General features: G+C 45.4%; 1 protein-coding gene across 4 annotated transcripts in view; it reads left to right on the top strand.

Annotated features, from left to right (window-relative positions):
• The window catches only part of twin (CCR4-NOT transcription complex subunit 6-like twin), a 313,182-nt gene that overhangs the window by 267,614 nt on the left and 20,483 nt on the right, over positions 1-25,085 (top strand). For all 4 annotated transcript variants that reach the window (XM_075697646.1, XM_075697642.1, XM_075697635.1 and 1 more), the window contains 3 exons: positions 16,527-16,595; positions 21,365-21,522; positions 22,980-23,134. In XM_075697646.1, the coding sequence (XP_075553761.1) occupies positions 16,527-16,595; positions 21,365-21,522; positions 22,980-23,134 (382 nt within the window). The remainder of the gene's footprint in view (positions 1-16,526; positions 16,596-21,364; positions 21,523-22,979; positions 23,135-25,085) is intronic.

Here is a 25,085-nt window from a genome sequence, read left to right as displayed (position 1 = left end):
CAGGGGCCACGATGGCCTTAAATAATCCCTTCTTAAGCCTGTGGAAGTATTAGTGCTTTCGTCAGGTTCTGCCGTCGTCGAGCTCCTGCCCTTCGGATTTTCTTGCCTTCGTCCTTCCCTTTGTTTCTGCTTAGGGAATAAAGGTGTGACGCTTTTTCGGGGAAAAGGGCAATTGTGTCGTCATGGGGACGCCCGCTTGAACGCTTCTCACTTGGCAGGTCGATGTCCAGGCTTATCGTAACAGCCGTTTCTGCGACGAGGCAAATCATCTCGTCATCGGAACGTACGCGTGAATGTCTCTCACACTTGCCCACACCAGCGGACATTAAAGTTTCGTCTCTCTCTCTCATACACACACGCTTGACAGGTCGATAATAACAGAGGCTACTTCTTTCTGTTTTGGTCTACGTGCTTGCTTCGTTAATCGCAATGTAATGTCATCGCTCTTGGCTGCCTGCATTTTTTTTAGAGCGCAGCTCTTTGGCGTCCGTTCCTGGGTTTCGCGTCGGCGTTGTCGTCGGCCTCGTAACCAGCTCCGCCCCCCTTTCATCCCCCCAGCGCTAGCAGCGACCGACTGATACCGCTGGATGCCGCTGACGCCGCCAGAGAGTCAAGATAACGTGACTGCATAGAACACCGTCGCCGCCATGCAGAAAGAGGAGGAAAGGGTCCCCCCCCCCCTGTTCTTGTGTGGCGGATAGGGTGCTCTTCAGTTGCCGACGCGCCGGTTATTTCACGTAGGCCCCGGCACGTCGACGAATACGTGACCACCTTCCCACGGCTAGACCTGGTTCTTAGCGCTGCGGAAGCGAGGGTATCATATTGTTTGTGTCGGCATCGGCGGCGTTGTCCCTGAAACCAACTCCGCAGCTGGGGTTGACTCACTATCGGCGTCAGCGGCATCAGTCAGTCGCTGCTATCTCTTCCCTCCTCCCTTTATCGTGTTGTCCGCTTGCTGCGCGCGCTTCTGCCCCCATCGTTTGCCGCTGGGTGTACACGCCGCCCCCCTCCCCCCTCTTCCTGCGAGTCTCCGGTTGTCAAAGCGCCGGCTCGAACTTAATTCCTTTCTTCGCTCCTCCTCCAATGCAACCCCTGTGCGGTGGCAATCAGAGAGCCAGATCGGTGGCGGCGGATCTGTATATGTGCACCGCCCGAGCCGAAATTGCCGCTGCCGTTCGCCACTGCGAAATTATCTGCCAGTTCTTTCTGAGCCATGAGCGAGACGACCGATGGAAGTCCTCCGTCTGCTGCTGCTGCTGCTAAACGAGCTGCCAGAGCAGAGGCCCAGCGCCGTCGCCGTCAGAATCCAGAGGTGCGTGCCGCCGAAGCAGAAGCTTACCTAGTGGAGTCTTTGTTAAAGGAATACGTGTGAAAAATAAAAAAAAAATTCTGTGATAGCGCATACATGTGTTGCTCGATTTCTTTGCCTCAATCTATCGAAAAGGTGAAACAGCTTATTTGCTGCGCTCAAATTTCGCATTAGGAAGTAACGTAATCGTCGGTAATTTTTTTAAACCAGAAGAACATAGATAGTGTGTTACATCGCAGATAAGTTTTGCACAGAAGCTATAGCCTCCTTCTCCTGCATTCCTGCCGAACGAAGGGAGTGGAGATTCTGGGAGTGAAAATGGCAGGTCTTTAGAGCTTAAGTCCCTAAGATTATGCATCCATGGGTTCTTAGCGAGCCGTCTAGCTCCGCCAAGAACGAGGCAGGCTTTCCTCGCACAGGCCAGTGCCGCGAAAATGCTCGGCGCGCTTTCCCGCCTGGGACATGGAAGACGTCGTGGGCCAACGTGAGGCTGGCTTTCTTCGCCGGGCGCCTCGCCGTTGAGCGGTGCTTTGGAACTGTTGTTAGCGCGCCGCGCATGAGCGGGATTTGCCGTTCGCGGTCCAGTTGTCGCGCTTTGTTTTCGGCCCTAAAATGTGCCGCCGCCCTCGATGGCTGGCGATGCGCGCCCGCAATTTGTGACTGGAATAGGTTAGGCAATAAAATGGACGCACGAAGAGTTATAGCCTTGGTCAGTCGCACCCGCCGAAACCGCGCCGAGCTCTGTTTGCAGGCTCGGTTGCAAATATGTTGGCTGTTTTATGTTGCTTCCTTTTAGTTCGAACCGAATTATTTAAAATCGCCTTTGACCATAGCGCTCTTCCGCCTTTCCAGTGATGCACGTGTTTGGAGGCGGACGTTACTCGCACCACAAATCGCCATGTCCTGGCAGCTAATTTTACACAAAGCACGTCGCTAATTGACGTTTAAAATAATCACTTTTACGATGGTCCCTCAGTGTTTTGTGGAAACGGCTGATTGGAACGCCTCAGTATTTTGTAGCACACTTTCGAGGTATAGTCTTAGGATTTCTACTAAGCAGGTATGACGTCACTGTGGTTATCGGCTTAATTTTTTGCACTTGCAAGATCTAGGTGAATCATTCATTACAAATTATGTTTAATTAGCTCCCTGGCCTTTGCAATTTCTTGACCCGCCATGGTTGTTCAGTGGCTATGGTATTGGGCTGCTGAGCACGAGGTCGCGGGATCGAATCCCGGCCACGGCGGCCGCATTTCGATGGGGGCGAAATGCGAAAACACCCGTGTACTTTTAGATTTAGGTGTACAATAAAGATCCCGAGGTGATCGAAATTTCGGGAGTCCCCCACTACGGCGTGCCTCATAATCGGGAAGTGGTTTTGCCACGTTAAACTCCATAATTTAATTTTTTGCAATTTCTTGTACAGACGACTTCCGCTTCCTTTAGAAGTTCACTTGAAAAAACCGGAACAGCGCTGTTACAGGCCAATTAAAAAGCAAATCGCATACGCGCCGCCGTTCTTTGTTTGGACTTTTTACTAGCCATATATGCTAGCGGTTTTAGCATGCGTTTATAAATGTGAGTGACTCATCGTAAAAATGACCGGGATATATATATATATATATATAATTAAATACGCTCTTTTTATTATTCTGGTGTTTCAAGCGCTCTGTGGAACAAAGGACGCAGTACACACAGTGCGGTGCAAACATAAAAGAGCATTTATTGCACCTTCGTACAAAAGTGACAGGTAGCTGAACTACAACACAGAAAATAGAACGCGCTCAAGAATCGAAGGGGTTCGACTCCCCACGGAGCGCACCGACCAGCGCGCTCGCGCTCCTCAAGCCCAAGACGAGGGAGCAAGTTTACGCCGTCAAGTGGCGCTAGCATTAAAACACTGGCGCCATCTCTCGTACTACTGCGTAACTACGACACTGACTCCCTTCGCCGCGTTTGCGCTATTTGGAGGATGCCGATGCCAAGCGATGCTAGCCATGCGGGGTAAACCAACGTTAGGGTGGCTAGAAGAATTCTAGCCACCCTACCAACGTTACTAGATTGGGGTAAACACCAGGGGCCGCATGAGAGTCGAGCGATATATATATATATATATATATATATATATATATATATATATATATAGTCACACCATACGAAGCCAACAAAGACACCAAGGACAGCATAGGGGAAATTACTGGAACTTATTGATTGAATTAAAGAAATGATAAAGTAATGGAAATCAAAGTGGATGAAAAAATAAAAAGACAACTGACCTTAAGTGGGATACGAACCCACGTCTTCTACGCGTGCGATGCTCTTACCACTTGAGCTACCGCGGCGCCGTTTTCCCATCTACTTTCTGGGGTATTTATGCTTTACCTACTAGAACTAATCCTGGGAGTGTTAGCCAGCGTCATCACTAACAAGCCTTGGAGGCGTTGCGGTGTGCATCGGGTCAACGCCTCCTTTATTAATAAAGGAGGCGTTGATCGGGTGGACGCAAGGCTCGGCCGCTGGTCGCCCGTTTGATACGCTTTGTGGCTAGCGGCAGGGATGCCGTTCCGGCGGCCTTGGTCGAACGCCTGCTGCTGTCGATGCGCGTGTGCTGGGATGCTGCCGCCTGGTGGCCGTGACATTGCTCCACAATCGTGACGGGGCTCCACGGCCGGCCTTTCCGTGCCGTGTGTAGCGGCCTCATTTGCATACGCGATCCGTGTCAAGTTTCCAGCGCGTGCCTCACGTCCGCCCGGCCCCGCACGCACAGCGCCATCGCTTCGTGCCCGCGTGCGCACAGACGTCCCGGCTTCTTCCGCGTCGTTTGGCGGCCGTTTTGCCGGCACCCCCGTCCTTTCTTCCGCGTCTCGCGCGAGCTGCGCCGAAGCGTCGGTGCGCGCGCTCCAACTTGGGGTAACGGTTCTGCAGCGATAACAAAACTCGACCGGTTTATATAGCGTCTGACCCAGAGCGTAAAATCTCCACCACTGTGCGAACTCACTTTGCACGCCACTTATTCAATCTCACGTCGAGCACACACACGTCTTCCTCGAACGCGACGAGACGATCAACATGTGGTCGTCTTCGATTGTGACTGCATGCATGCGCTACATTGTGTACGTACTTCCTCAAGCAGAAATAGGGACGCGATGCACGTTGTTACCAAGTTGCACCCGGCCGCGAAATATTACGGACCATCAAATTTGAGAAAAAGCTGAATATCTCCACAACCTCACAACGCAACCTGATATTTTCATTTCGGGCATCGGCTAGAATATGTTAAGAACATTTTCGTATACAGTTCTGCTGGCTACTGCTACAGGCTGCTTGGAAATTGAACGTTTTCTGCGATTACGTGGTCCGTAAACTTTTGTGGCCGGGTGTACGTGATGTATGTTGTTAGCAAGCCAGACATCGTGAGGTTAGTAGTGTTATGAACGGCCTAAAATTCAGCGTCGCAAGTCCGGGCAATGTTCCAGTTCGATTTCCCTTAGAAAATGTCACCCCTACGGCCCTTGCCACGCCCTGAGCTGGCCCGAGCAACAGAGCAAGCCATGAGGAGGAGGCGACTATTGACATCACAAATCTACAAGGAGACCCAAAGTCTGCGGCGATCACTTGGGCATTGGCACCTCCATAGGCGCACCCACAACCCATTCCTGAGATGACTCTGACATATAGATGGTCGATTAATGTTTTTATTCGATTAACGATTAGTCATTGATCATTTAGCCTTTAATCGATTAATCGCTTTCGATGCATGGCATTGCATCGATTAATTGATTAATCGAAATTTTTGCCCGGGCCATTAAAATGGTTGAAACAGAGTTATCTACTTTTGTAGGACCCTATTTTAATGTTTTAGAGGTGGAACTAAGTTAGAAATACAAGTGTACAAAGTTTGATAAAGAATAGTTTTTATTTGTTTAAGACTAAATAGAGTTGAAACCATATAGCGACCTTTGAAAAGATATGTGCTAAAAAATTACACTTAGAGCAGGATTAAACAAGATACATGGCACTAATTAATCCCTGTACAGTACATTTAAATAAGAAAAAATGGTGAAAGGTGAAGTCCAACTAAAATATACAAGAAATTGCAGTATGCACAGTGGAAAGGAAGATTGCTGGTTTAGGATTTTAGGCCACATGCTCGTTTCTACAGAGCGAAGGAATGACAATTGCCTGGGATGTTTGGTGAAAATGTCACCTTCTTTGAATGTCCCCACAATCAGCACGCGAGAATAGACGCTCGGAACCTATAGATTTGCAGGTACCGGCATGATATTCCATCGCTATGTTAAATACGTGCTCCAAACCGGCGCGAATGATGTGCCATGTCTTTAGCGGACTCGGAGTGACACGACGATCAACGACTGCGTTACTATTGGCCTGGAGCTCCACCACTGGAAAAGCTGGCGCCACCGTCGGTGTGACGTGCTAGGAGGGATCACGTGGACATAGCGGCCGCGTCGGCTGCTTCGGGCGCGCCGAAGCGAGCTGAAAACGAGTTTAAATTCCCTCGTACGCTGCGGTCCTCAGTTAGTGGCGAAATTTTCCCGCTTCGAGTGTCTCCTTTACAACGCTTCAAAGCACTACAATAGGTAGTGGCTGCCTTTGAAGGCGCGCAACATGGTAGGCTACTGCTCGGTTCCGCAGGGCCGGACGCACGTAACGGAGGCCGGTGTCAGCCTTATTCACACGTAGCCGCAGGACAAGAAGCTGCGTGAAGCTTGGCTCGCGAAACATAAAACAAACAGTCATCGGCTACAACTCGGGTATGCAGGAAGCACAGACGCGAGGAAGATTTCTGCTACGTCGCCCGGTCTGCGATGTTCTGAAAACGCGCACTGAGACGCTCGCCCGAGTCCGCTGCCCTACTAATGTCATGACGGTTTGGTCTATGAACTTGTCGATGCTATAGATACTCGCAAGTTCAGTGGAGTGGAAAGGCAGCGGTAAGAAGCACATTTAAAAAAAGCATGGCATATGGTCATGTTTGTGTTATGAATTAATGCACCGGATTACAAAAAAGGAGCAGCGGGAAATTGCACGCTGAGAACACCGATAAACATACAGTGCGACGCAACTCGAGAAACAATATTGAAAGGTCAAATAATTTAGAAGAAAAAAAAAGATTGAATCGTCGCGACGGGACATCACAGTCCACGTAGGCGTCGAAGTCTCTACAATGAAATTATTTTTGAACAGCTCTGATAGCGCCCACGCAACAATGGTTGCTTGTATACTGTCAAATGCTCATATTCTGCGGCCTAAAGCTCATGGCACGGTGCGAAAACGCGCGCGCGGAGAAAGCGAAACAGTGCGCGGACAAGCATGCAGACGCGCAGTCGGTCGCTGCGAATCTGCGCGATCACTGCATTGAGGCTTCGTTCTATTATGCTCCATTTAGTTATACAAACACTATAAGAACATATTTCACATAGTTTGCTCTCAGCGTTTACCTACCTTTCACGCAAGAAGCCGGTTCGGGAGACTCCATCGCGGCGACCGCGCGCAGTGGCGTTCACTGTACGTATTCGGTAAGGAGATAGCGTCTGTAAACGATTGTGTGCTTTCAGTTTGCCCAAGATTATTATTTAGACAGTAAGAAACTTCTCTCGTTTCGAAAGTACTTATAGAAATGTCCGGGAGAGCTCGCGCGTGGTGTTTTCAGTGAGCGCTGACAGCAAAACCTATGAGGAGCGCTCCACATGATCCCTCATACTACGCCAGCGAGGCGCTTCCGATAGATGGCGACTCCGTAACTCCTAGCCGCCAATAGTATGCCTTGAATTGCGATGACATTTCAAGCCTCCGGCTTCGGGCGGCGCGGTGTCGTGTGCGGTGTGGTGGAAGAGTAGGGAAGTGCTATGCTCGGCGTCACTCGGTACTCGGTAGAACAGTCGACAGTCGCTCTACCACAGCCGTGCAACAGTCACTGCTCGTGCTGCGCCATTCTAGTACGATTTCAAAATTTTCTCGCCACTCCTGTCAAACTCTAGAAAACGATTAATCGAACATGTCTAATCGATTAAGTCAATTATATGAAAGGTGGACATCGATGAAAAATAATCATTTTGTGGGGCACTTCTAATCGATATTATCAACTCCGACAACCAAGAAACCACGAGGGGTAAACGACCTTTTCTGTGGAGGCCCCTCCGCTTTCCTTGAAAATAAATCTCTCCGCCGATTGTCTCGGCTATACGTGGGAGGTTAGGGAAGCTGAAAGCTTTTCCAGAAAAAAATGAGTGAAGAGCAGTACGCCGTGGTTTTCAACCCTCTGAATTCGAATATCGCATCAAAATTGAGCGAAAGAAAGCGCAAACATATTTTATTTCGACGAAAAGTGCAGCAGCAGACACGCCCAGCTCGCGCGCCTCGTTTCCGCCTGTGATTGGTCGGGCGCCTCGTGACGTCAACAATGGTGTTCGTCCAGACCGACTGCTGCCGCTACACACGAAGCACGGTGCGAAGTAGTTTGGTGGTGTTTTGCTGAGACGGTCATGGAAATTTTCGAGAGCTTGCGTTTCTTTGAGGAGTTCGGCGTTAAGTCCAAACTCTACGAGAGCGATTTTGCAAGCGACGGTGACGGGCGACGGTGACGGGCGACGGTGACGGGCGACAAAACGGGCCTTCGCTTGAACAAATCGCTCGGTGTTGTCGCTCGGTAGAAATCTGGAACTCGTCGCTCGTCGCCCGGAAATGCTATGAGCGACTAGCCAATTGTGCGAAGCCGAAACTGGATGTACATAATTCAAGTACTGCTGTTTGTCGCACGGAACGAGCAAACTATTGAATTTTACACGTGCAAGAATAAGAAGCTAGTGCAAGACCTTCAGAAATATTTTATGCTCCTTCTTCAGTAAAATACATCAACTTAAATTGATAAAGCATGCGTCACGCTAGTTTCGGCGCGTATATTGCTGCCCTCATACCGGGAAGTCGTCGCTCAAAGCCGTCGCTCGCGTGGAGTTCAGCTTGCAGACGACGAGTGAATGCGACAGCCATCGCCTCGCTTGTCGCGCTGTCGCTGTCGCGTGCAAGATCATTTATAAGGGGTTTATACTTTACTCCCTACATGTACGAGCCGATTGCGAAGAGCCGGCCTCTCCAAGAAGCAAAAAATGCTGGTGCAAGCACTGCTTTCCACGCGAACGAAGGCGAAGTGTTAGCATCTCCTTGTGTTGGAAATGTTCTTTGGCAAGTATGTTTTTTGCTAAGCTGCATTCAGCGTTCCAGTGAGTACGTTTCCGGGCAAACACTGTAGTGTTATGTTCCTGCATGCCTCCTCGTAGAACGTAAGCGGTGATGCGATCTTCAGCATTTGTGCGCTGCCCCAAAGCTGTCGGCAATCTACACAGACGGTTTAAGCGCGGGAAAAGCTTGCCGGCTGTTGTAGCACGTGTAGCATAGAGCCTTCATCAGCGCACCATCCGCACGCTACTCGTAACCGGCGAATTCCGTCGGCTACGTGAGATGGTCGGTTTCTTATGTGTGCGAGAGAAGGGGGAGCGCAGCGTCTTCGCGTTAGCAGGCTTTCCAACACATGCAAACTTTACGCTTGCACTGCGTTATGGTCGCTGCATGTAGGCTGTTTCACAGCACACGTGCGAATAGAAAATTCGCGGCGCTTGGCGATGAAACCTGCGTCAAGGGTGGGCGATAAACATGCACCTTCCGTTCAGCGTGCTATTTTTTTTTTAGGAGAACCCAAAGCACGCATTATTGATAAACTCCGGTAGTAATCGTCACGGAAGTGGTTAGAGCACAACACTTGTTCTTGAGCGCTTGAAGTTGTTTCGCTTCACAGCAGCCTCTCACTTAGCTGAAAGCTTCTTGTCTTGCAGGAACTAATGGAACATCGTCGCGGCCGCTGGTGTTCGTGCAAGCGTAGGCTGCACAGAACGCCGGCATGATCGGCCTACAAGTTCAATTGATGCTGCGCACGTCAACTACTACTCCTATATACACACAAATAAAGGAATGTAGGGTCGAGCGAAGCAGATTAGGACGGCACGCACGCAGAAATAAGCCCGGTGAAGCACGGTCGCGGAGACTGCGAAGGAGCGGAACACCAGTGTTGACGTCACTAAGCCGCGGTTTCCGGTCTCCGCTCGCATCGTCAGCGTCAGCAGCAGCGCGCGGCGCTCGACGGGGGGCGGAGCTACAGCGCAATTTTAACCGACGATTGCGTCGCTCCTAAGTGAAATATCCCCCCCCCCCCCCCCAAATTTTACCTTCATGGTTTATAAGGTTCCCGCATCCGTATATGAGCGTCTTATTGAATTCGACAGACTCTTCAGCTTCCCTTTAAGGCCGTCGTGGCCCCCGTGTTAAGCAGAACCGCTCGAGACTCTGACAGAGTCACTACCTGGTACAAATTATGTAAATACATTACTTCTCGTTTTCATCATCACGACGCCCGCTTTCGTCGTCGCCTCCTGATCCCTGCGGTGAAGACCCACCTCACCCGTTCCAGATCGTATCAGTAGCAAGAGGAGGGAACCTGCTGTTTGGTCATGATGTTTTTCTGGGGGAAAGGCCATTCCCATCTCGTGTTCGAAAAGCGTATACCATACAAACTGCCTGCGAGTACGGTGTTGGATGGGACAACTCGCCAAAGCACCTCAAAAGCGTTAAATACATTTACGAGTACTAGCTATGTCTACGGGATTGGTTCCCGTTCAGCGCGCAGAATGCAGGCCTGCCGAGGCCCAGCGTCGAGCAGGAAAAAATAAACGAGCGACGAGCCCGGAATGCAGCCGCAAGTCGTCGCAGCCATATAGAAGACTTCCCAACTTTGCTCAAGGGGCGCAGGTCATGAGACGGAGCCGAGACGGCTTGATTATTGGATAAAAATGGAGGAGAAAAGGCGTGTGCAGGAAGACCCGCGCTATCGAGAAGCGGCAGCTAAGGCAAACTGTCTTGCAGGATGTAGGAGCAGATTTTAAAAAAAGACTGATGTTAAATATAGATGGAGTGATATCCCAAACAAATGGTTGAATATACGTCCGCCACACGTCGGCACAGCGGAAGTTTCCTGTGATTTCTCGCGTTGCGCAGATGTTTAAGGTCATGACGTGCCTGCGTCTATTGGCCTCGAGCTCCACCACTGGAAAAGCTGGCGCCACCGTCGGTGTAACGTTCTATTAGGGATCACGTGGACATAGCGGCCACGTCGGCTGCTTCAGGAGCGCCGAAGCAAGCTGAAAACGAGAGTTTAAATTCCCTCGTACGCTGCGCTCCTTATTTAGTGGCGAGATATTCCCGCTTCGAGTGTCTCCTTTACAACGCTTGAAAGCACTACAATAGGTAGTGGCTGCCTTTGAAGGCGCACAACATGGTAGGCTACTGCTCGGTGCCGCAGTGTCGGACGTACGCAACGGAGCCCGGTGTCAGCCTTATTCACGCGTAGCCGCAGGACAAGAAGCTGCGTGAAGCTTGGCTCGCGAATCCTAAAACGGGCAAACACTCATCGGCTACAGCTCGGGTATGCAGCAAGCACAGGCGCCAGGAAGATTTCTGCTACGGCGCCGGGTCTGCGATGTTCGGAAAACGCGCACTGAGACGCTCGCCCGAGTCCGCCGCCCGACTAATGTCATGACGGTTTGGTCTATGAACTTGTCGATGATATAGATATTGGCAAGTTCACTGGAGTGAAAAGGGAGCAGTATGAAGCACATTAAAAAAAGTATAGCATATGGTCATGTTTGTGTTATGAATTAATGCACTGTATTTCAAAAAAGAAGCAGCGGGAAATCGCACGCTGAGAACACCGATAAACATACAGTGCGACGCAACTCGAGAAATAATATTCAAACGTCCAAGAATTTAGAAGAAAAAGAAAAGATTGAATCGTCGCGACGGCACATCACAGTCCCCGTAGGTGTGGAAGCCTCTACAATGAAATTCTTTTTTAACAGCTCTGATAGCGCCCACGCAACAATGGTTGCTTGTATACTGTCAAATGCTCATATTCTGCGGCCTAAAGCTCATGGCACGGTGCGAAAACGCGCACGCGGCGAAAGCAAAAGAGTGCGCGGACAAGCGTGCAGACACGCAGTCGGTCGCTGCGAATCTGTGCGATCGCTGTATTGAGGCTTCATTCTATTATGCTCCGTTTAGTTATGCAAAGACTATAAGAACATATTTCACATAGTTTACCTCAACGTTTACCTACGCTTCTATTTGCCTTTAAAAAGATTGGTGCGCTTGATGATTATTTTCATAGCTGCAATGCGGTGAAAGGGCAGCGTCTGCTTAGCCATGCAAGTGGCGCGGAGCAGGTAATCGAAAAAGACATCGTATGTGCCGCTGGAAAAATCGTCTGCACAAATGATGCATGTTAGCTAAAGTCATTTTTGCAGTTTCCCACAAAATGTTTGCTGCAAATTCCTGTTGTCTTTGTTGGCGGCAACAGAATTCCATCGACACTATGTGGAAATAAATAAGATATATCGTCGCATAGCACAAATACGACATGCACACACAAAATTTAACTAGTATGTCCCCTACAATGTAGAATAGAGGCAGCAGCGCAGATAGCTTGGCCATTTTTTAACAGTGGTCAAGAGACGGAAGTTGAAAGTATTAGTAATTATTTCTGCTTCGGCAATGCCGGCGCGTCTTAGATGCGGGTACGTATCGTCCAGTAACTCGATCGGTCGGTGCAGTGGGGATGCAGGAATGAACTCCGGCCACTGCTAGCACATGCAACAGAAGTGGTCTCTGTTCTTGGGCAGCACACACACAAACAAAACACGAGAAATAAGACAGGACAAGCGCTGGTCTAACAACTGAAAATTTTTATTTGCATAAAAGGATTATATACCCAGTAATCGTGAAATTCATGTGAATCACATGTAAAAACCGCCATACACTCGCAAGTGATCAGTGAACGAGATCGCTTCGTTTGCCAGTTGTTTACTTACTTTGTTCGGCGCACTGCAGTAATCCATGTCTGCCGTCTGCTTTTTTCGTACTATTTTCTTGTGAATCAGCAGAATTTCACTGGTGGCATCAACGTTTTCATGTTTTCATTGCTGTTGTGACAGTTAACAACACAATAATAATTTCCAGTCATACAGTGTGGTTCGAACTTTAACATTGTTGCAGTGGGTAATGACCATGTGAGTGGAGTAGCGCACCTTCGAATTCACATCCCGATTGCGCTTTCAGCCGTCATATTCTTGTTGCAGTAGGGCTTGTGAATATTTTATTAGAAAATTTTCGATGACTGCATTTCTAAAACTTTTAGATTCTATTTAGATTCTATTTCTTTACTCCTGCTCCTCTTTTGTTCACTTTTAGGCATATTAACAAACAGCAATTCAAAAAGTTGCTGGTTGCCTCATATGCAGGCTAGTGTTATGAGCTGCTGAATAGTAGTACACTAGTGGAATTATGCATTATTATTATTATGCATGTTGCTGGCCTTTCACAATTAGTGATGCTGTCAACGCCTTCATTAGCTGTGGTTGGGTTGCGACTTTTCTTAACTGAAGCACTTCCCTTCATATAGCCCCAAGATTGTTGAGCAAAGAGCCAATAAATATTCTAATTTATGTACCATCTTTGTGTCAGCTTGTGTCCTGCGTGACAAATAGCACTAATTAATGTGCATTGGCTCTAGCAGCGGTGCTGTGTGAAATAAGAAAATTAACTCTAAAGACACTTCATGCAGTTCTGCAAAAGTGGCCTTGTCCCCCTGCCGAGCAGTAACCCATCCCTCTTTGAGAATAAACTGGCCTCTATGGAATGAAGGTGCTCTATGACTCATATGCATAGGTGCTTAGTCAATTCCACCTTGCCACTTAGTTTCACTGCCACTTTAGTGGACTTTCAGCCCTTACTGCAGCATTTATGAGAGTTTTCATTCACGTCTTATTTGGAGTTCCTTTAGTTGTATCATGAGTTCTCTGCAGAGGTGTGACAAGGCCAATATCTCGGGCAAGGGTCTCTTTCTTAGCTTTCACACTTCTGTAGCTTACCTTTTGCATTTCTTTACTTTCTGGCTACCTTTGGTTCATTGTTAATAGACATTCACCTTTATGACAGCCAAAGTGACAAGAAAGGCTAAAAGAGCAGTTTGGGCTTTTTGGTACATAACGACAGAGTAATAGCATAAAATGAGACACGGCCACAGGAAGCAAGACACACAAGTGCTAATGGTAGCACTGCTGAACAAATGCAATGTTTATTCATGTTAGTTGTGGAGTTTTCCTCTGATGTTTGGTTTTCAGAGAGTCAGCCAGACAGATCAGGGCTGACCAGCTGGGGAAATTTCTCTGGATCTAGGTATTTTAGCATTGTTTAAGGAAACAGGGAAATTTCTCTGGATCTAGGTATTTTAGCATTGTTTAAGGAAACAGGGAAATTTATTTGAACCTAGGGAAATTTGGTGCTATTGCATTGAAATGGTAAAACTGCAGACATGGCGGCATGTTTTGATTTTGGTCGCTTGCAAATCACCTTCGCATCAACATGAGAAATATGTCTTTTGATTGTGCATCAGTGCGGCGAACATATCTCACCCAGTAAACTAGTCTTTGGCTGCCCTGAGCATTTTAACTAAGTATTGCTACTAATTTTATCATTTGTACCTCTAGCTGAGCTGTCAATGTCTATACACTCTGAATGAGATATTTTTCTGTAACCAGCAAGCACTGTATGCTGCATATCTTCGTGCATTGCTGCAAATGGCATGGAAGCACGTGAATGTTGTGGTGCTACGTCAGTACATGACATTAAAAGAAATATTCGCACCTTTTACATTGTTGGCATGAAGTGGCTCACTATTTTGGCGCTGTTGCATTCTATAAGGGAGATCCAGCGCTTATCCTCCTTACAATTCATATAAGGTTCCGTGTAATCTTGGTTCATTAGGCTATGGGCAAAGCAACTTTGGACAACAACAAAGTATATAAACATTTTCACATCTTTTTCTATAAATATTGCTTCAAGCAGGAGGCCTTGTTAGCATAACAACTTGCACTGCGATATTATGTCAGCTTGAGTCCATTGACTTCATTATCTGAATATTTTAAAATGAGCTTAAAAAAATATGAACAATAAAATTTGCAGTGTATTTGGGAAACAAACAAAACTTTATCATTGCAGAAATTATATTGACAAACTGAACAACCACATTTCGCACAATTGTAGGGAAATCTAAGGAAATTTTTATCCGATTTGAGGGAAAACTGGCTTCGGAGGTTGGCAGCACTGGTGCTGACAGAAATGATGGGCCTCTTATTACACGCTCACCTAAGCATCTTTTGTCATTGCTGTCTCTGTCACACATGCTGTCAAAGGAGCTAATGTAGCAGGTGTATTTCCTATTGTCTACAGTTATAGGCTGTTTGAAGTAGCAGAGTGCACAATTGCACTCTGCTACTTCTCTGCTATATCCCCAGACATTTGGCAATGTCTGGGGATATAGCATTGGGAAGCTGCCCCATGTTTTCAGTGCGATATGTGGGGTGCATCTTCCAGAAGGAACTGTGCATCTTGTAGAGGGGCTGTAAAATACAAGGCATGAGTTAAATTTCAGCTATGAGGCATGAAATGTAGCCAATAAAATGTACATGTAAGCTTGTTTCATGCCATATTTCTTGTTAAAGGGTCACTAAAGAGGAATGTGAAGTTAAATTGTATTAGTAAACAATACTTCTGCAATAACAACAGCCACTTTTGTCTTAAAAGGTAGTTGAATAAGCCAGAAAATAATAATAATATTTGGGGTTTTACGTGCCAAAACCACTTTCTGATTATGAGGCACGCCGTAGTGGAGGACTCCGGAAATTTTGACCACCTGGGGTTCTTTAACGTGCACCTAAATCTAAGCACACGGGTGTTTTCGCATTTCGCCCCCATCAAAATGCAGCCGCCGTGGCCGGGATTCGATCCCGCGACCTCGTGCTCAGCAGCCCAACACCATAGCCACTGAGCAACCACGGCGGGTAATAAGCCAGAAAAGACATGAAAATAATGCTGGTGGTGATGCCATCCTGAAACTTTAGCACCAACTTGCCGTGATATAAGGAATTTCGATAGGATCTGTTGGGTCTAATTAGTATCTTATCGGTAAAAAAGGACTACAGTTTATATTGAAGGAACCATAGATGGAACCCAAGCAAGTTTCAATAACCTTTCCTGCTCCAAAATGGTCCAAATAAAAGAAAATACTTCAAAATATGTGACATCGCACTGATGTACTGGTGCTGGGGATTCCGCACAAAATTCAAAAAATAAATGTTTGGCCTTCACTTTCTTCATTACTAATTCACTTCTGCCAAATAAGTGAAGCGAGTTTAAAAAGAAGACTTTTACTGTTTAAACAGGATTATCATTGCTCTTTAGTGTCCTTTTACCATGAAATCACTGCTACCAGAATTCATCCTCATGGCCTCAGTACAATCAGTAAAACATTGCTGTGTGATATTCTAGCCAACTGAAGTGGAGCGCTGATTTTTTCTTATATGCCCTACATCAATGTGCAGAGCATGTATGAAGGCAGACCTGTGGATGCCAGCAGTTGCTATTCTAGTTGGTACCTATCCTGGTTAGAACAAGTTGCTATGACAGCAGTGCTCTTATCAAGGAGCTGTACATGTTTGCAGCCACTTTACCCTACTAATGGACACTAATACATCCACTTGAAATTTAGTGTTGTACTGCTGGTTTTTTATCCCCTGTGCCTTAAAGTGCTTACCACAAAAGGCTGCCCCCCTAACTGCAGATAGCTTAACTATGCCAGTGGTGCTAAAGCTTTTTTTTATTGCCTTTTGGAGTATACACTTTTTCACACAATCATTTGCTTAAGCGGGCACTTGAGCAGATTTGGTTTTAGCATCCTGCTCTGTGTATTTCTGGACCATACCCAGTTATGACTGCATGCTTCACAGTGGTTACGATTTCCAGCTTGCTCTTTAGTTTTTCTTCTGAAACTTTTTTTCATGGCTGAATCCATTTCCTCCTTTTATTTTTCTCAGGCTGCATTTAGCCTCCAAAACTGCCAGGTACAGGCAGATACAGTCATTAAGACATGTCAACACACAACGTTTGTTACCATAGCATTCATTTAATCTGGTCAATGCTTGTTCTCTGTTTAATGCAAGGAGTACCTCAGCATGTTTGATTCATTAGCTGTGCATTGGTTGCATGGAAGCGAGCTGAACCTTCAACTACTAACAATTGTGTGTTCTTCTTGTAGTCACTGCGGTTCAACCACCACAGCGGCCATGGGTGCAAGTGGTACATCAAATGCGATCTCAGCCTTCAAGTAAGTGGCCTGGCCTTGAATTCCTTTATTCGTTTTTTTCTCTCCTCTTCTGTTTTATTTTTTTTTGGGGGGGGGGGGAGGTTGCATGGCACGCTTTCTAAGGTGCATCTTGAACATCCGAACACCACACCTCCATCATTGCGGTACTAGATGTATATTCACTGGAGAAGCTGGATACTATACTGAAGATTCTAATGTATTACATACTACAGTCGAAGTGTCACAGTTTATCTCGCACTAACTTCTCTCACACGAGGCTAACCCTCATGTAGGTTATGAAGCTGACAAGTGTACCCGTCTGCACACAACATGGTGAAGACATGAGCAGTAAATCAGCCATTGCATGTATGCTTTGTATTACCAGCATTTAGAAATGTGAATCAAGTTGCTGATAGCCCGTGGTCAGCATAAAATGTAGATTTCAAGTTGCATGTACATACAAACTGTCTCAGTTAAAGTGATACTGACATGATATTTTTGACTCTTCTATTGTTTCTTGTGTTAAATGAAGCTGCTAGACCTCTGAAGCCCTAGAAAAAATAGTGACATGCCTCGGAGTGCTGTAAATAATTTCATATAATACCTTTTCTATAGCCAGTGTTGGTTTCGTTTCCCAGGAGGATACTGTGTTACAATGTCGGAGCACAGCATGTGGACACTTGGAAGCAGGACATAGCAGCGTTTTGGCACTCACTCGTTTGTCTACTATGTTTCTACTTGTTGTGAGGTCTGATGTAGCACAATAGTGGATAACCGAGCAAGCCAGAGTCAGTGTCAAAATGTTGCAATGTCCTGCTTTTACATGACCACATATTGCATCATGATGTGACATCGCGATACAGTAGAATCGAAACCGAAAGTGGCTGTAGAAAATCTATTATATAAAATTATTTAGGGCACTTTGAAGCATGCCAGAATTTTTTTCTGGTGTTTAGAGATACCAGACCTTCATTTAAAGCAAAAAAAGAGAGGATGGCTTGAAAAATATTGTCATAAGGGGGACACGGCCCATGAAAGGGAACTTCTGAATCGCTGGTTCAATTTTAATACAAATTGGAAGGCTTGTTTAGAGCAATAGTATAGGGCCAGGTGCCAAATTTTATCATTATAAAATAACTTATCAAGGAGTTGCACCTTTTTAAATGTTAAAGTGACTATTGTTACTTCCAAAAACTACCATTACAAAGTGGCAAGAGAATTTAGCATCTTCGTACCTGATATAATATTAGGAAAGCCCAAATGTGCCACTGTGGAGCCACTTTTTATATATTATCTTACAGCGGCTTTTATAGAAAAAATTTAATTGGTACCACTACATTTGGCACTTGCACTTTGTGTACAATTTTTTATTTTTTCTACAAGAATGAAGGTAAAAACTTAACAATGTGAGACCACAATAGCATTCTGCATAAATTTTCACCCAAGAAAAGCCCTACAAAGATGTCTGCCTGTCTAATATAAAAATGATAGCTTTTGCTTAGCAAATTTCAGTCAAAAACACAAACTCTTCAGAAATGGCTGCAAAAGTTTAGTAGTGTGTCATTTTGACCTTACTGTATGCATTTCCTACAGAATATCCCAGGGCCATAAGTGGGTCCTTCTTGTATTCTGCGATCTTCTGTGAGAATAACTTTGACCTTCTGCTTCTTTTTGATCACTTTTCTGCTACTGCTGCATTTGCTCTTGCCATGGATGGGCATTGTTCTAAGCTCTTTTCCAAATGGCATGGTGTGTGTGCCACAAAGTGTCCAACTTTAAAGCACACTCTGAATCCCATATGGGCCAGCATTCTAAGACTGCCAGGACTGTGGCCATTCAAAATACCAGTGTTTGCCAAACAAACATGTCCAGCATCGGGGAAGAAGATGCTGCATCAGTCTCCCGTGGTGGCCTGGAAATCCCGGAGCAGGAGTAACTTTTGTACACAGTCGGTCACCCATCACAGGCTGCGCCCCTTGGCTTTGCGAAACGATGCCACTTTCCAAAGCTGTGGCATGTGCCTAATTTCAAGGACATTTTACAGATGTAAATGTGCAGACTAGAAATTGTGAAGGGACCGTGGAGCACAACATGCACCAGCAACAGTAGTCAAAAACAGTTTGAAGTTGCAAAGCCACATGTAGCAGTAAATTGTAGTCAGGTGACACCTTCTGCACCAATAGTGCTTTGAGTTATGCCTTGTTTGCAGCCACTGCCCAAAATTCGTTGCTTTTGATCTCGTTCATCTGCCTTTGCACGCGCCCTGTCAAACCCTTGATGCCACTGCTTGAGCTTATAAAAGAAGAAAGGAAAGACAACCTTTACAGTGGTGATGGTAGGCATTTTATACTAGACTTTCCTCGCACCACAGTTGCACTTCTAAACTAGTAGTCACAGACACATTCCTTTATTTGAGGCACCAACAGTCCATCTAAAAATGGAAATTTCCGCTTTCTTACAACGCATGTGTGGCTGAAATGTTGCTGGCACATTCTTGAATACTTCAGGGTACCGAAACTGCAAGAAGCTTGAAAAGCATTTTTTGGCCAGAAATTGAGAACTCGTGCACCTTTAAATAGTGCTTCACTCTGCCACATTGCATCATTGCCACCAGCATATTGCTTTAAATATTCAGTCTTGAAGTCTTGAATATGCACAGTGCTCATCTTACTGTACTGCCATCTTGAGTTTTCTCTGTTACTTGAGAGTAGGCTTGGAAATACCGTTCTTGTACTTTATTAAGCTAAGAAATTGGCTTTTTGTTTATTTAGTCAGCTGACATGCTTGTGCTAGCATTCTTTAAAGCAGGGCTCGTATTCTGAAATGTTCGCCTTCCGCGAAACTGTTGTCTTGGTCACGCCTCCGCCAACGGCGCGCGCAGGTTGGCTGTTTTGGCAAAACCGGAAAATAAACAGCGCCATCTAGTAGTTCCAGCCTATGTCATGTTAATGTCATGGTGTCGATGGGTGCTCTCGACGTGTATTGAATAGACGAACACATCTTTTGGCGTTCGGTTGGGGATGGAGTGTAGTAGATATGAGAGGCGGTAGATTATAGTAGTCTTTTTGGAGACGTCTTACACGGTTCATTTAAAATAAAATGTTTCACACTTCTTTCTTCAATTTATTTTACCGAAAGCGGCCGTAGCCAACCGTAGTCAGTGTGCAGAACCCGAACTGCAGCCACTACACTCAAAAACAACACACCCGAGCCACTCTACACTCACACGGCGTGGTCTCTCACGCGATGTCAAGCGTTTGAGAGTGCGTGTTGGTAGTGCACGCTGTTATGACTGGGGGCTCAAACCCATCGCTCGTGATCCATTGTCAAGATTGGAGTCGGGCATGAATTAGAAGGTAGCTGGCCCATGCCGTTGTCCAACTTATCCATGCTGAGGACGATGATGAAAGGAAGGACTGCTTCTCATCGAGAACGAGGAATATGGGTTTATTTAAAGTATTTATATCAGTCTAACATGACTGTTTGAGAAAGTACTTCAGTCTAACATGACTACTTGAGAGAGAGTGTGCTGAGCAGCCGCACAACAGCAGTTTTTAAACACTCGGTCCTCTCCCGATACAAGGTGATGCGAACGTTCGTTTAGTCATCGCAAACTAGCCGCCTCTCTGCGGCACGGTTTACACACACACACACACACACACACGCATACACACAGGTGCGAAGGTCCGGAGCCAACGTCAGAGGGGCCCCGTAGAACTCGAAGCCATTCCGGGTAGCGCGTTGTCTTGCGTCTTGGCCGGTGCGTGGGAAGCAGCGCAAAACGACGTTCCCGTGGCAACTCGCGCACCCGTAGCAGATCAGGTCTGCGTTGGGGAGTTTGGGAACAATAGTTGGCCCGCCGAACTCATTCCGTCACAGCGGCGATGAGGCTAGAGGTTGGCGGCGGTTTCAGTGCAAAGCCTGCTTCATCGAACGCATCCTAGCTGAAGCGACGGAGAGTGGGGGATGCGCGTCTTGTTCCCCGGCACAAAGTTGATTTAGTCATGCTGTGGCTAGAGGTTGGCGGCGATGCTCCCGAGATGTTGCTTCCACAGTCGCAACTGGGTGGCAAACTTGCACTGCAGCTGGCCGTTCTTAACAACGCTGACATCACTAGTAAGCAGTCGCTTAATTTGTTGAACGTGACTATCACAGCAGCAAAACTATTGCGGAAGGCGAGCGTTTCAGAATACGGCCCCAGACTTTTCTGTCACACATGTGTGCAGAACAGAAACATTGGTGTTGTGTAGCTTTTCATATAGGCACAAGCACAATAGCACAAGTCAAGGTGAAAATTATACTACAGAAGCTGCGACCTTACAAATACCCACACTTTCATAACATTTAGTTGTAGACAGAATGCAGGGTATTTAAAGCAGAAATTAGTTACGTGAAACTCCATCGTCTTACAGGTGAAATGCTGCCAGTATCACTATGATGATGTATATTCTGCTCACATAAAGCGATGATTATGAAAAGAGGGAGCTGTGCTTTGCATAGTGAGATTGAGAATGGAGTTGTAGACTGTGTGAACATGTAGCTTGTAACATGTAACATGTGCACTTTGAGTGCAAGCACAGCCATTTTAAAGGCAGACTTTAAGTTATGTGAGTTTGCCTGCAGAGTTTTGAGTATTGTCTATTGAGATGGATGCAGGCTGCACACCTGGCTCAGCTTGGTATGTCAAATCATTAAATTGTAATGTTGCATGTACCCACCTCTGTTTCTGGCTGTAGCTGCTGGAAACATTCTTTTGTGTGTTCAAAATGTTTGCTTTTTTTTTTTTCTAGCTGCATTCACAGTGATGTGCTACAATGTGTTGTGTGACAAGTATGCCACGAGACAAGTGTATGGGTACTGTCCAGCCTGGGCGCTTAGCTGGGAGTATCGCCGAAAAGGAATAATGGATGAGATTCGGCACTACGCAGCTGACATCATCTCTTTGCAGGTAATGTTCTAGGATGGCTCCTGACAATTTACACCCAGCATACATACGTCAGTGAGTAATGTATAGCTGGAACCTCTGGCAGAGCATCGTGTTCTGATTTAGTGTGATAAACATATTCATCATATCAAAGCTGGCTCTCATTCTCAGGTTGCTTTAGACTGCTTTATTAAGGTATAGTAGCACAGTTTTTGTGGCAGGTAAAAGCTGTTTCAAATAATTGTACTGTTTACTTGCATTGCTTTTTATACCATAAATATAAACATACCCCTGGTATATAGGTAAAGCATCTCCTTTAGTACAGTCACTCTCGGTGGCTACACAGCTTGCGCATCTTCATTGTATTGTGATTGTCATTCAGTTGCAACAAATTGACCTACTCCTTGTCTTGAGATGCACAGCATATCAGCTTTACTGATTGATATTGCTGGACAGACAGCTACTGACAGTACAGAAGATATTAGGACAGCAACCATAACAGATTCCTGTGTTAAAACCAGCTAAAGTGTTCTTTAATAACTTTTTTCCTAGTTGCAAAAAGAAAATTAATGGGAAAGCTTGCTACTCTGCCCAATGTATCTGCCATGTGGTACAGCATCATTTAGATGACACTTTTCATCGTCCTGGGGAGGCTAACCTACATGCATATTCAAACAAGCTGTATAGCCTTTCCGATTCCAATGTTGCAGAAGACTGCACAAGAAATGTGCATTCATGCTAGTACCGCTAAAAGCACAATTTGTTTAATAAAGAACTGGTAGGAGCACGCTAAATGCATGTTTTATATGCTTAATTATTATTGCGTCGGTGTTGTGAAATTTTTCGTTGCCCTTGGTGACTGCATTTGTTAAAATACAATCTCACTATGCATATGTTTGGTCATTGTTAATAGTAGTTAGACTGAAACCTCCACATTTAGTGGGCTTATAGCAGTTTTTGATTTAATGGTTTCTTCATTTAGTGGTATTCACTTGAATGCACTGCTTCTTGTGCTGTCTCCTGCAACACTGTGGCAGAAAAGTTTACACAGCTTATATGAATATGCATGCAAGTTAGCCTCCCCAGCCAATGGCTAAGGGCTCTTTAAATGAGACTGCGCTACATAGTGACTACTTTGGGAAGCATAGAAAGCTTTTGCATAGAGGTTTTGTGACTAGAAGAAAAATTTGAAGGACTTTGGCACTAATTTACTTCCTGTGGTCTGCTGGTCCACAGATTGGCTGTGGGAGTGATGCATGCGCTGCCTCTGAATTTAGTGCACGGATATACATTTCTCAACTCATCCCTTTACCATGGATCCCTTTCCTCTACTTACCAATCAGTGTAGCAAACCAGACCTTATTCTCTCTCCTTTTTCCTCTATCTTCACTCTTTCTTTGATTGCGGAACTATATTATTTTTAAAAAATGCTATTGCTGGTAACTCATTATTCATTTTTTCCTTTCATCTGTGCCCTCTAGGAGGTAGAAACAGAACAGTTCCACGACTTTTTCCTACCAGAGCTAAAGCGAGACGGTTATGATGGCATCTTCTCCCCAAAATCTCGGGCTAAGACCATGTCTGAGAGTGACAGGAAGCACGTTGATGGTTGTGCTATTTTCTTTCAAACAAGCAAGTGAGTAGTGATGCTTCATCTTGGAAAAATTTCTTTCCCTTCACTTTTCTTGCCTCATTGCTACAGCTCTTTTTTCTTTCAATTTATGTGGTGCCTGTGTGTGAATATATGTGTGTATGTATGTGACAAGAGAGAGAATGATTTTACATTGTTGCATTCCTTACTTCCACTGTACACAGTCGTCTGTGCAGGCCTTAGTGTGCCCACGAAAACTATAGGAGAAATTCGAGCATAGTTATCTGTTGCTTATGGTAGTCGGCCACTCAACGTTCAGATTAACACTCTATAAAGCTGAAATGCAAAAACGCCTGTCCCGTGCATTTGGGGTATAAAGGGACACTAAAGCGTAACAATAAATCAGTTTAGACTAATGAAGCATTGTTTGAAAACCCTGCAGGCAGTCATTTAAAAAAAATAGTTTGATTATTAGATGAGAAAATGAAGGTCCAAGTATCAGTATTTGAATTTCGCACCGAAACGCCAGCGCCGGTGCGTCAGCGTGGCGTCAGGGATTCCAAAGTATGTTTTCGCATTTGGGCCGCGTTGGCTGAATAAAGGTTCCCGAAACTTGCCATGTTTAATATTTGGTTCCTTTAGAACACAATGTAGTCAATCTGTACCGCTATATATATTTAGTAGGCCCTAGAGGATGCCATCAAAATCCAAGACGTCACAGCCCCCAGGTGCAGGAACTTAAGTAGGCGTCGCCACCCGTATTTCGTCCTTGCGCTTTTTCTGGTTTACCAAACATCTTATCGTTGTAAGAGTGGTGTTTTTGGTGTTGTAGAACGGTTATTTACTGATGCAAAAGAAATCATTTTTCACTTTAGTGTCCCTTTAAAGATCCCCTGATGGTCAAAATTAATCCAGAGTCCCCTACACGGTGTGCCTCATAATCAAATCATGGTTTTGGCACTTAAAACTCCACAAGTCAATTCAATTTAGATTAACACTCTGCAGAAGTAAACTGTGTTTAATGGTTTAATGATCATGACATATTGTATGTGACAATGAAATTCTGGTTTTGAAAAAGCTGCTCGTGTAAATTGCTCTCCAATTAAATACAGTGTGTGCTGTAGCACAGTATTCACATTGGCTCCCTTGAGCAAGCTTTGCCTATTGGCGGATGATTTTATTCAGTCAAAAGACCACCACCATTAGTGCATGTGAAGTGACTAGATGTCAGTGCACCATGCAGTCAAACCTCACCTACTGCAAGAAAAAAGTATAGGTTTTTTTACCTCATCAGCCTGCTTAATGCCAGTGTAGTGCATTTCATTGCTATTATTGTTGTTTCAATGCTGCTGTCAAGGTGATTTATTTCTCAGCTTAATTTTCACTACACATTTTGTTCAATGCTGAGATATGGGTATGTGTACATATTCATATAGGATTGAACCAGCTCAATAGGTGCTCACTCTGCACCATTGCACTGTAGAAACACTGTAACCTTTGTGGGAGTGCACAAATATGCCTGTGACAGGTTTGATGTCTGTCCAGATGCAACAATAACTGGTTGTAGTGATTATTATTTTAGTTTTTTTAAGGTTGCACTATGTGTTATTGCCAGTGATTAGCCCCTTCAGTCTTGAATTATGATTGAGCATTGTTAAGGTCTCTAAATTTTATATTTTTCTCAATACATTGTACAACCTTTGGAGTAAATAATTTTGGATGTTTAGATGACGGCCAGTCGTCATAATTACTAAAATTAATTTATTACGGACATTGACCTTTATATAAGATGTGTTATATGATGAAAAGAACTTAAATAATTGTTACAAGCAGATACACTGGTTAAGGCACTTGAAGCAGACAATTATGGTGTGTAACCCCCATGGTGACAATCCTGTCTACAAAGTATTACACCTTGCACACTGTGAAACCAGCTCATAATTCAAACAAAATCATGTATGCCCTTCTTATTTGAGGTGTCACTCATATCAACAGC

This window comes from Dermacentor variabilis, chromosome 1 (genome assembly GCF_050947875.1).
Source record: "Dermacentor variabilis isolate Ectoservices chromosome 1, ASM5094787v1, whole genome shotgun sequence".
Taxonomy (NCBI): domain Eukaryota; kingdom Metazoa; phylum Arthropoda; class Arachnida; order Ixodida; family Ixodidae; genus Dermacentor; species Dermacentor variabilis.
This window is presented reverse-complemented; position numbering and strand designations above follow the sequence as displayed.